We start from the raw sequence: 16,522 nt of genomic DNA on the forward strand, positions 1-16,522 counted from the left end.
ACAGTGTTATCGTTAATAGGGATTACACTTTCTGAATATAGCACTCGACCAACAGGCCTTCCACAAAAAATGGAAGGTAGTTGACCGGTAGACTTTACAGCGAACATGCATTACCCCTTCCATTTTTTTGTGGAAGGCGTGTTGGTCGAGTGGTCTAGACGGTTGACATGTATTGCTGGCGGTTAGGTGCCTGACTCTGAGGTCGCTGGATCGAAACCCGCAGTGGTCTCAGCCAAATTTCAGCACTAGAATCTGTGCTATATTCAGAAAGTGTAATCCCTATTAACGATAATACTGTTACTTAATCCACTTTCTAAATGACATCTATACCTATCTGATATATTCACCCAAGGGAGTGACGTCGTTTGTGATCATCAGAGGGGTAATGCATGTTCGCTGTCAAGTCTACCGGTCAACTACCTTCCATTTTTTGTGGAAGGCCTGTTGGCCGAGTGGTCTAGACGGTTGACATGTATTGCTGGCGGTTAGGTGCCTGACTCTGAGGTCGCTGGATCGAAACTCGCAGTGGTCTCAGCCAAATTTCAGCACTAGAATCTGTGCTATATTCAGAAAGTGTAATCCCTATTAACGATAATACTGTTACTACTTGTAGTTGTGTTATACAGTGATCACAGTTATCCCCTTGAGTAATGAGGCAACTGGGAAACACCATGGCTTTACGTTATGTTACTAGCTGTGATAGAGGAATGACGGTTAGAAAACACTGTAGCTTAGTATTAAGCTACTACATGTAGTTGTGTTATACAGTAATCACAGTTATCTCCATGGCTAATAAGGCAACTGAGAAACACCATGGTTTTACGTATGCTATATAGCTGTGATAGAGGAATGACGGTTATCCCGTGAATTCTAGGACAGCTAGAAAACACTGTGACTTGTATTAAGATAACTGATTTATAGCATGCATTTATGGCTCAGCGCGTAGAGAGGATTAAAAATCTTCCGTACAGAATTTGTTCGTCCCCCTTATGAGGAACGTGCAGGGGGAGGTCACTCTAACTGACTTAGTGTTACAGTTCATGCAGATGATACCTAGAGAATAGGTATACTAAGACTTCCTTCTCAAACCCAGTGCTATATCGTGTAGAAGATGGAAGAGGATGGTTTGGGCGAAATTATACAAAGATATGCCTGCAAAAATGAGAACTTCATTTTTCGACGTATATTTTGTATTCCCTATTAAATCCTCTACTTAATGCATATTTTCTGCCAATGGTAGGAAATATTTGGAAATGACGTCATCGATGAACATACTTGGGACGCGGAACCAGCTCAGCACTCCCAATTCGGGCTCTCCCTCCAACAAATTAAGTTGTTTTCACAGCTATCACCGTGGATGTCACCACAGCGGGCTGTTTATTGGTCTTGTACTGATCAGCTTTTTGATTTGGATGTTACTATCGGTTTTACATCTATTCACTGCTTGATGACCTTTAAGTTAATGTGTGGTTTTTACAATACACAGCATTGCTGCCTTCCCCCAACTAGCTTCAGTGTCAACCATAATAGCCCTAAGGCATAATGACGTCACTGATTTGCACCAGTGTTTTCTGGATCAACTGTGGAGGCGTCATTTTTGTTGAGATTTGGTTTGTATATCGTGCGGTTTTCCTGAGCTCCTTAAATTTGGCTGTTATTAAAGTGCAAGATAAACTAAATGGTGTGTGCAGTCGTTGGTAATAATGGTCTCTGCAAATTGCCACAAAAAGTGTAGCCGTAAAATCTTTCTCCAGCACACGCTTGGAGAGCTGAGGCTGATTCCACCAAGCCATTTCTAAAATCACGAAGCCTATTTTTCCGCTTTAGAAATTAAAATTTTGTCTACCTCAAACAAACGTTTTTAAATGTCTACTTCCAGAACCAAAAACTAGGCATTGTAAAGAGGTTTTAAATTTTGACTTAAGATAGAGATGGCTTTTGTGTAATCGGCCCCTGAAGTCGGATATCACAGCAACGAGGCCAACGCCCATTACAGAGGCTGCATTCGAATCTTAGTGTGTAACCAGAGTGCAGTGACTTGTGTCAGTTGACAAGAATAATTAAGTACAAAAAGATCACTATGGTGAGAGATTGGCTCAACAGTAAAGTGGACTTGATTGGTCGACAGATTACCGACAATTTATTGTCACTGAAGCCTCATTCTACAGTTTATCAAATTCACGAAACCAGAAGAATACAACAATACAGAAGAATGACAGACACAACGCTGTCAAAACCTCTCAGTTTTACTACGCTTTTCAGCATTACTTTTTCGTTTACAGATGGGAATTAATTCCAGAGACATGCTTTCAAACTGAGCAGTTAATCAAGATGCAGATAGAGAAAGCACTCGCTTGCTTTGTTAGCATTACGCCGGCGTTTACAGTCCCATGTTAATGTTTCTGAAACTGCTGACTAGTACTTTGCTGTTTTCAGAGAACTTGTCATTACATGTAAATTCGGTCCTTAACAAGTTGAAATTGTAAAAGGTGCACTCAGTAATTAGATCATTGTCGGTGACTGACATCTTCGAGGTTGACTAGCTCACCAAAGTTTATTAGCTATCATTGTTTTCTTGTAACCGTTATTTGTGCATAATTTTTATTCATTGCATGAAGTCGGGTTGGAAATGTGTCCTTTCGTGTATGGACGATCTGTTAGCTTTTGAAATCAAAAGCGGAACACCATACACATCTTTGTGCGGTGATCGAGCGCCTTGACGGTGCATTGCTGTTGATGACAAGGTGAGTGAGATTTCAAACGCACCTGCACCCAAAGACGGGCTTTGTCATCATTTTAGGGCTTGCAAGTTACTTCGTCAATCACGCCCCACCTTACCCTGATGTTGTCTTGCCACTACACGCATTGTTACCCACAGATATACCATTTTTATGATCCCCCTATGCTGGAGTTAGTTTCCAAACAATCCAACGGCTCAGTGCAAACAGGCCGTCGGCAGCACCGTTCGAAACTGTATGAGCTGTACGTCACGTTAACAACAGTTACTGTGGGTGTGCATCGCGTACACTGTCTGAAGCAGAAGGTTTGTACTCTGTCGGTGAACATGAAGCATTAGCAAACTTCCATACATGTCTTATTTTGATTTATTTATTTATTTGATTGGTGTTTTACGCCGTACTTAAATACATTTCACTTATACGACGGCGGCCCGCATTATGGTGGGAGGAAACCGGACAATCCCGGGGGAAACCCACAACCATCCGCTGGTTGCTGGAAGATCTTCCCACTTACGGCCGGTGAGGAAGCCAGCATGAGCTGGACTTGAACTCACTGCGGCCGCATTGGTGAGAGGCTCATGGGTCATTACTCTTCGCTAGCACGCTAACCAACTGAGCCGCGGAGACCCCTATCTGTAATACAGCTTATACAAAATAACTTCTTGCTTAATAATGACTGGGATTGTAGCCAAAATGAAGGATAAAAAATAGACGGTACCCATAAATCTAAACAAATACAGCTCTTCTTAGTGAATGTTGTTCGCCATTTATACAAACGCATTTTCTGCATCATCAGTGGTACTTTTGCCAGGCTGTGTTTTCGCTGCATATAGCAGATGCCAACTGTATAGTAATAAGAGTGTAGCGCAAGTTTTTGCAGGTTTCGGTCTAATTATAACTGAATTGTTATATCAATAGTTTAAAACAGAAGTATGTTTAATAAAAGTGTTCTAATAGTTCCACCTAAACAATTTATATCAAACAGCTTTCTCCCTGATCGTTCGTTATCATTAACAACTCAATATTAGGCTCACGAGAATTAAGATTGAATTGAATTGAATTGAATTGAATTGAATGTTTATTCACCATACGTAAATATATGTATAATGACATATCTCATAAATGGCGCGAATAAAGTCCGAGGGACACGTTCTATCCCTGGCTCGTTATTATCAAAGACTAGTCGTACTGACAAAAGCAAAGTTACTTAGAAAAACTCACATAGAAAAGGTTAAGTTAAGTATAGAATAGTGTGAATAATATTTTTTGTGTAACACCTTCTGTCTCGTAGATTATATGAATGATGTAGATCAAATATTGTTAATTTAAAAAATCTTTTAGCCTGGATTTGAATAAAGGCGTGATATTGATTACTTTGAGGTTTGGAGAAAGTCTATTCCACTTCCTTGGGGTTGATGACCTGATGAAATGTGTTGATAGATTTGAAGTTAAAAAAGGTACATGGAGATTGAAAGAATTGGATCTGGTTAGGTAATTGTGAATGTCAGATTGTCATATGAACAGCTGTACAAATTTGTGTATTTGTGCAAGTGGGAAGATTTTGAGGTTCTTAAATACTGAAGCCGCATGGTCAAGTCGTTGAAAGAAAGTGATGAGGAGGTTGATGCGTTTTGAAGAATTACTATGGGATGGAGATGACTCGTGTATGCGTTGCCCCATAAAACATTTGTATAGGAAAGATAACGGAATAGAAAGTAGTACAAAATAAAGCAGTTTTTTTTGTTCACATTTGCTCGAATGTTTGATGATGCCAATATTTCTGTATACTTTCTTACTATAAAGTGAATGTGTGATGTCCAAGACGGCCTTGAATTTAAATAAACTCCCAAGAACTTGTATTTTTGCAGGCTGGCTATTTCAACGCCATGCAAATACAACGGTGGAGGAAGTGCCTTATTTTTGGCTAGATTTATATGGATGTATTTTGTTTTACTAATATTAAAGGACAAGCGGTTAGCTGCTAGTCAATCGAATATTTTATGCAACTCTACAGACATGCTCGATATAGCTTGTATGCGCATAAGTGCAGACACTGGACACTAAAATCCAGAATATCTGATGATTTTGTAATATCATTAATGTACAATAAAAATAATACAGGGCCGAGAATGGAGCCATGGGGAACACCACAACCTACGTTGCGGTCTTTTGACATATTTCCTTCAAAGTGAATTGATTGGAATCGTCCAGATAGATAGCTCTCGAACCACTGAGCGCTGTTCAAAGGCTTTTGACAGGTCAAGGAAAGACACGACAGAATGTTGTTTGGCGTCTTTGTCAGCTACAAGATAGTTGTATAGAGTGCACGCCGCGTGGGTAGTAGAGTGCCCAGTTCTAAAATCAAATTGGTTGGGCAAAATGATGTCATTGGCTGTCACAAAATCATTCATCATGTTTATAACTATTTTTTTCCATTGTTTCAACGAAGACGACATACATCCCGAAAAAAGGGACAATTTAGCCATATGTGCAAGGGGAGTTGAACTATCTTTTGCAACAAGTTTGAGATCAGACATGCAAATGTCATCTAAGCCTGGAACTGATTACTTTAGCTCGTGTGTAGTGGCTTCAACAAGACTAGGCGAGACAGGAGAAAATTGAAAGTTTTTTTCTATAGGCTCACCTAGAACATCTGAAAAATGTTTAGAGCTCGGGGGTGTCTTAGCATCAAGACTGGAAGCAATAGTCGACACAAGTCATTAAATCTATTTGGAAATAACACTTATATATGAAAAGATAACCCAATATTAAAACATTTAGGCATGTTCTTGCATTTACCACGCCCCATTAGATCATTCAATACCTTCCAAGTTCCTTTGATATTGTGATTTTGATCGTTAAATTTTTTTTCGAAGTAATCCTTTTGCGAAAAACGGATCAAGTTGTTCATTTTATTCCTGTACTTCCTATATTTGATGCGAGTGGGTATATCAGTAGATTTCAAGTATTTGCGATAAAGTTTGTTCTCCTCGAATACAGACTGTAAAATACTTCGTGCCACCCAAGGTTTGCGAGTATGTTTTGATGGGCTGTCTATGGTCACAACAGGAAAGCATGTGTCGTATGTTAGGGATAATTTCCCAGTAAAACAGAATAAAGCATCATCAACACTATCTGATGATAGAACGTCATGCCACTCTGTATTTTGAACATTTTCTCGAAACAGACTGACTTGTTCTGGAGTCTCTTTTCGAAAAGAGTAAGTTGATGTTTTTTTCGAAAAAGCAGTAGTCAAGAAGATATTGAATATAGGGAAGTGGTCAGACATATCTGTTGAAACTGTACCGGAGAAATTGCTTTGAGCATGCAAGTCTGTAAAGATGTTATCTATATCCATAGGGGTAGCAGAGCGAGAGTATACTCGAGTAGATTTTGTAATGGAAGGGAAAAGGTAAGGACACTTCATTAGTTCAAAAAAAATCTTTTGATGGAATATCAAAGATGATACATTTTTTGCAGGTACATTACAAAGGGCTGTGCTTCGTTTTTCATTAAAAATACACACGTTCTTATCTGGAGGGCGATAAATAATTCCAACAACATAGACATCTGACGGAGCAGCGATCTCCCAAATAAATGAAGACTCATATTCACAATCTTCCTCGAAAAAAGAAAGATCAAGACTCAAAAGAGCTATAAACATCGAGTGCAACACCGCCTCCCTTCCGTTTATCCCGGGAAGCAAAACATAAAGCGTAGGCTAGCATGGAATATAGGCTCTAAGCATTCGGTTATTGGCTAAGCCAACTTTCCGCAAATCCAAGGAATTAAAAGTTAAGATTGAGATTGTGGATAAAGCATGTAATTTCGTCAAAAATGTTAGTTAAACTAAGCGTATTTAAATGAAAGGTTGAAAACTGATTTTGATTGTCATAATCTAGGTGTGAGTTAAACTTTTGGGGTTATAGTAGTTGGACAGGGAGTCTAAATTACCCCAATAGGCAATTTCATGTTTGTTGTCATCAATATGTGTTTTAGATGCATCATAGTCATTCAGTTCAACTGGACTGAAGCACATCTGGTAAATAATATCAAGATTATAAGTTGGGACGGGAGACGAGGCAATTGATGATGAAGTAGGTGTTTCATGGGAACATCATGGAATGGCAGGTGAGAGAATGTATTGGCTACATTGAATAAAGGTTTCGCTCTGGCCATCTTGCTAATCATCGTAAACTCAAATTCACACTCCCTATTCGAGGAATGATACCACTTTAACCGAACCATGCATACATTGTATGCAAGCCTGGATCATTTGATTGATGACGTCACCACCCCGCATTTGATGATGGTTAATATGGTAATGAAGCATCCGTAAACTTCCAGCAGTCACTGTCAAATTGTTATATCGTCTGAAGTCAGACGAAATGGATAAACTACGCCACGGCTTCTGTGATGAGCCGCGCAGAAATTTGATACGGAGAAGCTGATTGGTCAGTAGTAACATGGGAGAAGTTGGTAACTTCATCCATAAATTATCAATCCAGTCAATTGTACTTGTGGTTGATGTCTACAGTGAAAATGGCATCTGGCCAGCCCCATACGGATGTAACTCTCCAACTCCACCTTGAGACCAAGGACCTTTAAAAAATGGCATGGGTATGTTGAGACCTTCGATGCGAGCTTCGGTCAAACTTTCAGTCAGTTGTTTGGAAAGGTCTTGGCGGTTTGCTTTTTTCAGCAGCTGTAGGATATATATCTCTGAAACCATACAAATAACAAACGAATAATCGGAATGGGAAAATACCGTGGACAACAATTCCTCTATTCTCACCATAAGGGCAGATAAACAGGGTATTTTTTGCTGAAACCATTACAGATACTCACTTAATTAGTTCATCATGGCAGTTCAACAAAGCACCACGGGATCAGATCAGTGTTACATGTACTCCTGTATTTATTGATAATCGTCAACAAGATAGTGAACAAACAGAAATAAATGAAAGTTGGATTTACTCCTATAAAATAATTTCATTATTAAGAAACTGAAAATATCAAGTTAAAATGGCGATAGAAGGTTTTCATTTATAACGGCTTGTGAAGAAAAAAATAAATGCCAAATAAACTTGAAACGACGGAAGTTTCGTAAAAAATATTGTCAGATTTTAATTTACGGGCAGAACATAAAGAATAGGAAAAATAGGAAAACTATCCGTCTAAACATCACATTCACAGCCAAAACTTTAGTGCAAGGTCTACACCCAACTGTATTGTAAGCGCACTCCTTCAGCACACTGTAGTTTAGAGAAGTGATGTAGACTTTAAGTCAACGCTAAACTGTTGTTAGATATTAAATATAACAATACTCCACGTTTAAACTAAAACAGCCGAAAGACCCAATCAGGGTAGGCTTGAGGATATGTCCCAAACATACCCAAATCACTTACTAATCTTAATGTGACCGATTGCCAACTACCACACTGTTGTTGTTGCTTTGGTTTAATTGGCTGTACTGTCTTTATTTTCCTCATTTGACCACTGAATGTGGCTTATCGGATGATAAAAAAATACTGCTTTTCAGTTAGGACCTAGACCACTTTTTGGTGTAGACGTACACACTATACTGCTCGTTGTTGTCCTAAATTATTTTTTGAGTGTATAGGGCCGCAGTGGTGTATGACCTTACAGGTAACTCTTTCTTTGGGTGTAGAAGTCTTGCCAGCATTACTTTTTTCACTGAGTAGATTTGTTTAAGCGCTCTGAAGTTACCTGGTTTTTTATGAAATTGATCGGATTTCATAGTTAAATCCTGAATTTTTTTGATGACAAGCAACTCCAAGAATCTTTGGTCTGTTTTCATCAGATAGGCAAATTCTGCACGATCTATATTGAGCTCCTGTCCAACTGCCTTCAGTATCCTGTCTTTATCCTTTGGCATCATTTGTCGACTGATCTCTGCTAAAGCTGAGAGAAAGTCGTTCCGAATACCTACAACAACCAACATATAAACCGCTCTCCATTTTTTTGCCGTAAAACCCAATCACCATATAGAAAACGAAATATTTTAGCTGGCAAAGTTAAAATTAAAAGTTTCAATCATGGATCCTCAACTAGAATCTTGCTTGCTCTTCAAACAATTACCTGACGACATTCGATAAATATGAAATCCTTTTATATTGATGTTCGACTTAACATATTAAACATATTATTTTTAATTTATGTAGACCAAGAGCACAGGTCCCCAGAGAACAATAGCAATGGTGAATACAATACAGGAAACAACTGAACGGCGGGTGGGGGGGAGGGCAGATGGTGAATCTCCAGAGGAAGGATATTGAGGTAAAGGAGACTCTAAATTCGCACGTCATACGCATCCTAGACAACTGTCCTTCAGTTAGATCATCGTCCTTTTCGCTGACCCCCATTGTCCCCCAAATGCATGTGTATAAATTATTGTTAGAGACAAAGGTCGAGACGGATTATTTGTGTTTTCTGACATCACTTCCTCCCTCATCATCGTGACCTCAGTGACCTCGACGTTGTTCAAGATTTCTGTACAAAATTTGCTATTGGTGGCAATGATGTAAAAAGAAAGGTAAAGAGCCACGCATGCGCTGTAAAGAGCATAGTTTTACTTACGAATCACCACATTCGTGTGTGCTTCCACATTGATCGGTGGGCCAGGCGTTCCGGACTCCGGTGTTTTGCCGGATTCACCACTTTCCATGATTTGTCTGATTAATTCAAGTGTGAGACGCCTATTTTCCTGCTCTAAAACAAGGTTTTGTACAAACACTTCCATGTGTTGGTGTTGTACAAGAAAGGCAGAGAGTCTTATCTCTTCCAGTTGCTCCACCCTTACTAACCGCCGGAAGGAATCCAGTAAACCGTCGATCAACTCAGCATCATAATCCTTCTTACGAATTGCTTCCATGCATTCTCTGAACTTGGATGTCAGTCTATCCACTGCTGTCACGGCTCCGTTCTTCAGTCGCAGGCCCAAGGATGTGCCATCTACGAATGTTTTCTTGAAAAGGTGCAGATAACACAAAGTCCACAGGAACAGTCCAAAATAATAGGGCCCATAATCTGATCTTTTCTCCACTACAGAAGTACTCAGTTTTTCTACAGATGATTTAAGTTTTGCAATAACATTTTCTTGGATCCGGATGTGTGTCCAAAGGTTTTCTTTCACATCTTCTAAATCGGCATTCATCTTCCTAAGTCTGGTATTTTCACGTATTAAGAGCTCATTGCAATTCTCAACACTGTCTGTAGTACCTTCTGTAATAATATTAAACGAGAAAAGAAAAGCAAGAAAATAATCCCGGAAAGATTTTATTTATTTAATTAATTATTTAGTTATCTAGTTAGTCAGTCAGTTATTTGATGGTGTTTTACGCCGTATGTAAGAATATTTCACATATACGACGGCGGTGAGCATTACGCTGGGAAGAAACAGGGCAGAGCCACGAGGGAAACCATCCGGAGGTTGGTAACACATGTTTCCACGAGCGACCGGACTTGGTGCTCACAGCATTGGTGAGGGGCTTTTGTGTCACTATGCTAGCACGCTACACACTAGGCCATAGGGCTCCACTCATGCATGAATTAAGCTAAAATAATATACACAAGACCATGCATCACAAGGCTATGCCATAGACTAGACTGATTGTAAATACCATGACTAAGTTTGTTTTTAACATGAGTTGGCATGGTAGTGACAATCCACTAAATAACCTATACAATGGCCGTTCAAGGCACATCGTGACGTTTGTATCTGGTTACGAAAGCGGCTGGCTGATGAGATGGAAAATATAGCGCTAGATTGACTACTTGATCAAACTGTGCTTGGCAAAATACGATAACAAATGCGAAAAACATACTCTAAACTTTAATATGTCACTATTAAACTTGGTTGGACTGGATTCCTAAGATTGAATTTATCTTAATCCACGAGCTCGTAGAAAGAGCCAAAGAAAATAGCTCAGTAATTTTGTTTTGCCCTGGTTCTTATTACAAAGTGATTATCCCATCTAAAACAGGGAGCTGTTATTAAAAGGGTGTCAGAAGGCATTTCACTCCTCTTAACCAAACAGATGTAATATTGCCATCAAACGTAAGAGAAACTTTTTACATATCGGACAATGAATGATATACATATATCATATAAATGCTGGTTGCCATTCCTTTAATTTTGCAATAATATTTACATTGGCGACTTTACTTCCGATTTAGTAATAATTAAATACGAGTAAAAGTATTGTGTGATTACAATCAGTCATCCCGTCTGCATGTTTCAAACGAACTCGCATTCAGTGATTGTAAAATACATCTACTAAATTTAAGGTCAGTCTATTTGATAATATTATATGTCTCTTACCGATTCGCTGTTACTAGTAACTACATATTACTGATAACATGCAGTATCTTACAAATTCAAAGTGTACACTGAGCCAGAATTCCTACTGAGTATTTTCTCCTTATTGGCGGTTTGTCTGTCCTGTTAATTCTTAAGACGGTCCACCTCAGTTTTGTACTTGCCTGTCAGATTGATGACTTTATCATCAATTTCGAACCTGTCAATGTCCTTATGGACGAGCCAGTCCCTATGTCGCCGGATCACTTCAGACAAGTCTAAGGTGTCGATGTCAGGAACCATGAGGGTGATAATCCAGCTTTCGGAAGGCTGTACCCCAGCCACACAAACCAGGTGTGTGGGAACGCTCATCCACCGGGCCACAACCGCACGCAATTCCTCGATTTTTTCTTTGTTTAGATCACATTTTAAATGAAACCGCGTGTACTTAAAACCATTTTCTGTAAAGTAACAATGTATATTAACATCAAATAGATGAGTGCAATCAGGAGAGGCATATGCCGAGGACGTGCCCATAACGGTGGACATCCATTTGTCATAATTCAGAGAAAATTCAAGGGTACTAAATGGCCAATACTACTTGGATAAGCTACTTTATTCGCCAAACAGTCAAGAATACAGCCTCAAGGGTTAGATATTTTTGTCACACACGTACCTTCTCTTGGTATATAATGAAAATCCGACAAATAAATATGCTCCAAATGCGACTGCAATGGAATAAATTAATTTTTAAAGACAACTTATTTTGTCCAAAGTATATGTGTTAAATTTAAATTACAACAATATCTATAAATAAATACAAACATTTCCTAGGCAAAAGACCGGGTTGTAGTACAAATCAGACATGTATCACAATTTATGCTAAAATATGGTGCAAATGTGGTCCAAAATACTCGCCATAGGTACAACATTTTCACACTATCCCTTTGTCCTTAAAGGAATATATATATATACATCATATATGTGTGTGTGTGTGTGTGTGGATTGTACATGAGTACATGAAGATGACATGACGTCTATGTTACCTGCCACTGGGGTGGGATCACAAGTGTATACAACGTTCTCCACCTGCTCTGCGAAGCTAACAGTTTGCTGATACAGATCTTTACGTCCTGTGTGCCACACCAGAGCTTGCAGAACCACTATGTTGTTCATACTCAGAAACCCAGCTGTTTGGAGGCGGTCGAAAAAGTGGACCGGGAGAGTCAGGCTCTCGAGAACACCTCTGCCAATTCCACCGTTTCCTGCAAGGGCAACGTAAAATGTAAGTGTTTTAGTTCACACCCACAAATGAGGCGTTCGTACCTCAATAAATATGGCATTTGTCCGCCATTTTACATTCTGTCCACTGCATATGATCCGTTTTGTGTGAGGGGAAAGAAAACTGATGTAAAATGATGTAAAAACTGTATTTCAAAATACCTATACCTACTTATTCTTTTTATATTTTCTTTCACCGAATTAAATACAGACAAGCGTGTGGATTCTGAGGTGTTCTTTTTGGACCATATTAATAATATGCAGCCAGTGACGAGGTTTTTAAGACGTCCAGTCCACGCCAGTTTCATAGTGTTTATGAAACGCTACATCAAAGGAACTATAATTATGTTTCTATGCCAAATGAAGAAAATTATGCCGCAGCATTTTTGTTTTTAAAAATTCATTTTGGGGGTATTTTTATATGATTTGAAAAATTTGTTTGTACTGTTAAATTTTTGGGTGGCTGTGTGGGCAGCTTATCCGTCTCCCATAGCAAGGCACACACATCCAGCCCGGATTAATGAAATCTATAAATGTTAGTAACATACCGGACAAATCTGAAAATGTCATTTGCTGGCGGATAGTGCGAGTTTATTTGAGATAAATAATTGTCTTATACATGCTACAGAGGGTATAAAATTAAGTAAAAATATACACATTTTATGAGGTTTATTTATACTTAAAGTTAATCAGGTCAATATCAACATCTAGACTTAACATAGATTTGTGTATATGAAGTTATTTTGTGATATTCACTTACAGAATCAGTTGCTGAGGAGTTGAATCCATTTTAGTAAAAACTTGCTCATAGGTTTGTAAAATGTCATGCCCGGAGACAAATTACACAGTCTTGTACAAAATTCTTCAGGCTTATCTCTATTATATAGAGTACGTTTGAGTACGAGATAAGTACGTTTTAGATAACCTATTTAACATATCACCTGATGATTTTATTATAATCAACGTTACGATTAAAACATATTCTTTAGGCGTAACATATATACCCCATGATTGGGACCATGGCAAACTATATACGAACTTACATTTTTTTCTCTCATTTCATATTCAAGTTTATTTAAATATTACAATAAAATTTCCTGACACCTGCCTGACTCATGTTTTTTTTTTCTACATTAAATAAGTACGTACGAGTAGGATTAGGTCTCAATAGTTATTTTCTGTCACGGGTATTAATTGCAGGGACAAAATGGCCGGAAAACCGCCGGTTTTAGAATTTAAAAATGTGGAATCATTTCCACAGGATACACTGAAGTCGAGGAATAATATCAGAGATAGCTGATAGTGTCCAAAGTTTACCTTTAAACATATCCTTCATGTATTCAAGGTCCTCTTGTGTCATTTCTTTGGAAAGTTTCACGAGGAATGCTTTCAGTTTGAAATTCTCCGGTGGTGCCATCATCTTGCCAGTGAGTTTTAGCTCTGAAAAAGAGAAGAAAATCCAGAGTGCTTCGTGGTGGCAATCAAAAAACTTAAGACATTACTTCAGACGTTACAAATACCAACGGTGAGTTATCCCTGCTCAGGTTTGTAAGTAGGATTGTAAAGTATCTGGTACAGGCGGTGGCTTTTCTCCAAACTTTGCCCTTCTTTGTCTAGCCATAAACGTCATCACCGTCGTATATCTGAAATATTCTTGAGTACGGTGTTAAAGAGCTAGTATTATGCCAGTTATTTTACAAGACTGAAACGGCATGAATTCTTTTTTTTCTCACGAGGGCCTATGGAATTTAAAGGCTTCGGGATGTTACTTGAAAATTGGCAATATTTCTGTTCCAATGACAGGCCTATGAGAATTCCGTATTACATTATCATAACGTAAAACTTTCATATAGTTTTTAAGTGTACTCAAAAAATCGTGAATCAGAATATCAGGAAATCAGCATCAGGAAAATTAAAACGCCATCGTGTTTGTTGACGGGGATGGTCTTTGTTTTAACAGTTTGATAGTGAAGAATATCCATTTAAGTATAAAAAGGATAATATCGGACAAGATAAGAGCACATGCTTTCATAGGGTTATTCTGTGGTAAGCTTTCACTTTCACCCATGTATAGTTTTACACAGTGACACTGTCCTATGTCTCAGAATGATAATAGATGTTTAATGTGTAATTTCAAGTGCTATTAAAGTTAAAGAAACATTTTTTATATGCTGACGTACGTTATTAACATAAAATGAACCTGTGCATAAAATGATGCAAAATTTTGTTTAGGCAATTACGTGGGGGAAACCAATCTGAGCAGAATATATTATTCACCTGTGAACAAGTACGTGTTGTATGCGCATAGCCTACTAGAGACGAGCCACTGATTTCCCACCAAGCGTTTTTTACACAGGTAATGTTGTAGGTGTGACAGTAACTTCAGATCCTCTGCTTTTACATATTTTAGCAAAGTTTTCAGAGAGATGGATATCAAGTTTTAAAATACACCCTTCTTGTGAAAGACTGGTCTTCTAAACCTGAGATTAAGATAGATCGTCAATTTATGGGATCTATCTTAAGTCTAAACCAAATTTCAAGAATTTTAGCACTGAATATTTATGATTTGAATTAATGTACGGAACCATCTGGGAATGACACGACCTTAATTGAGTAGCCTTTCAAATTCCTTACATTTTCATTTCCTAGATATATTTAAGAAATATCGTGGTCATTCTCCTATAACACTATTATTGCCTTCATTAAATGGTCTAATCCATGTGTCGTATTTAATGAGAAACGGTCAATGTCGCTGGTGTTATTGGAAAGAACACATCAAATAAAGGCGATCAACTTTTAAATAATAAAGTTTATTGGCTGGTCGAAAGATAATTACATTGTGTACTTCATTCTGCTAATCTCCAGTCATGAGAATATCAACAACCTAACATAACGTACAAAATCGATAGGGACGAGGGTTGCTGGGCAGCGCCTCGTGCAATGGACACGTGACTATAGCATATATGAGCAAGTGACCTATTTCTGAGAAATGGCCGCGCAGTAGTCGGTATGACCTAACTTACAGACACAGCACACAATTTCATCTCATGTATTACACCAATCGGAGGGCGATTGTCACCACGGAGTTTCCCGGTTTCCTGAACCAATTATACCCTAACCCTCGTCGTATGTATAAAATATAATCAAGTATAACGTAAGATTTCAACCGAACACATTATTTAGTTGCCACTTGAAAAAAAAAATGTTATGATTCATAAAGAGACAGTTGTTAACTGATCACCGCCATTGGTTTCACTATATGTGAAACAACTATACCAATATCCAAAAGTTTAAAACGAAAAGTAGAATCGTGGACGATCATGAAAAGTACTTAAAACCAATGAGAACAAGCTTGAAATTTCCATAAACCACGCTAGACTTGTTTACTACCAACGAAGAATTAGTAATAGCAGAATGATACTTACTACTCTCCTCGAACAGAGGCCTACTGTCTTCCGTCTACTCCGATAGATTCGAATGGTCTGCCGTGAAGACACTAATACTGCGGTCGAAGCTCACTTGTTCTCCTATGAATCGAAACACATTCAGTTTATTTTAGGTACTCTAAGCAAAAGGCCCAAGTCGATAGTATAAGATGGCCGACCTAGGCCCCTATATAGGGCTATGCACGCACAGGCCAAATATGTCTGACAAAATGGCGACGGTGATGTGCCAACGATAATCTGTCGTGATCAACTGACACGCCTTAAATTGTATTAAAGTAAGACATTGGTTGTGTTCTATAGTGAAAGTCATATACGAGTAGCTGCCTCTCAAATTTATGGATATTTCATTGGTCGCCGCTCTCTTACTCAAACTGTACGATAAATTGATTGGTGCACGTATACGTAATTGTCCATGAATGTAACGTGAGTCCTTTCAGCGGGTCGTAGGTCTGCACGATATATGAGCACGTTGAAGGTGACTTGCTATTCCTTTGTATGTATTTACTCGGATATAGTTACACAAATAAATAGTGTGTACTAGCAGTTTCAGAAGTATGACCACGCAGAAAACCCTGAAAGTAGTATCATCTCTTCCATCTCATTCACTGGCTGGGTAATCGATGGTTTTGTTGTTTGTTAAAAGTAGAGAAAACTTATTTAAAAAACGTAAAATTTAAAATACATATAGTTCAGATGAAGAGTGCGAAAAGTTAGTTGTCATTGTGGTCTTCAGAATT

General features: G+C 38.4%; 1 protein-coding gene across 1 annotated transcript; it reads right to left on the reverse strand.

The window, feature by feature from the left end:
• Window positions 1-2,150: 2,150 nt before the first annotated feature.
• Window positions 2,151-15,995, reverse strand: LOC135482191 (uncharacterized). The gene is made up of 7 exons (XM_064762061.1): window positions 15,765-15,995; window positions 13,657-13,779; window positions 12,105-12,323; window positions 11,244-11,519; window positions 9,339-9,983; window positions 8,469-8,687; window positions 2,151-7,460 (listed from the first exon to the last, which is right to left on the reverse strand). The coding sequence occupies exons 2-7, from the start codon at window positions 13,757-13,759 to the stop codon at window positions 7,270-7,272; spliced, it is 1,653 nt and encodes a 550-aa protein (XP_064618131.1). The 5' UTR covers window positions 13,760-13,779; window positions 15,765-15,995; the 3' UTR covers window positions 2,151-7,269.
• Between the last annotated feature and the right edge of the window lie 527 nt (window positions 15,996-16,522).

This window comes from Liolophura sinensis, chromosome 1 (genome assembly GCF_032854445.1).
Source record: "Liolophura sinensis isolate JHLJ2023 chromosome 1, CUHK_Ljap_v2, whole genome shotgun sequence".
NCBI classification, from domain to species: domain Eukaryota; kingdom Metazoa; phylum Mollusca; class Polyplacophora; order Chitonida; family Chitonidae; genus Liolophura; species Liolophura sinensis.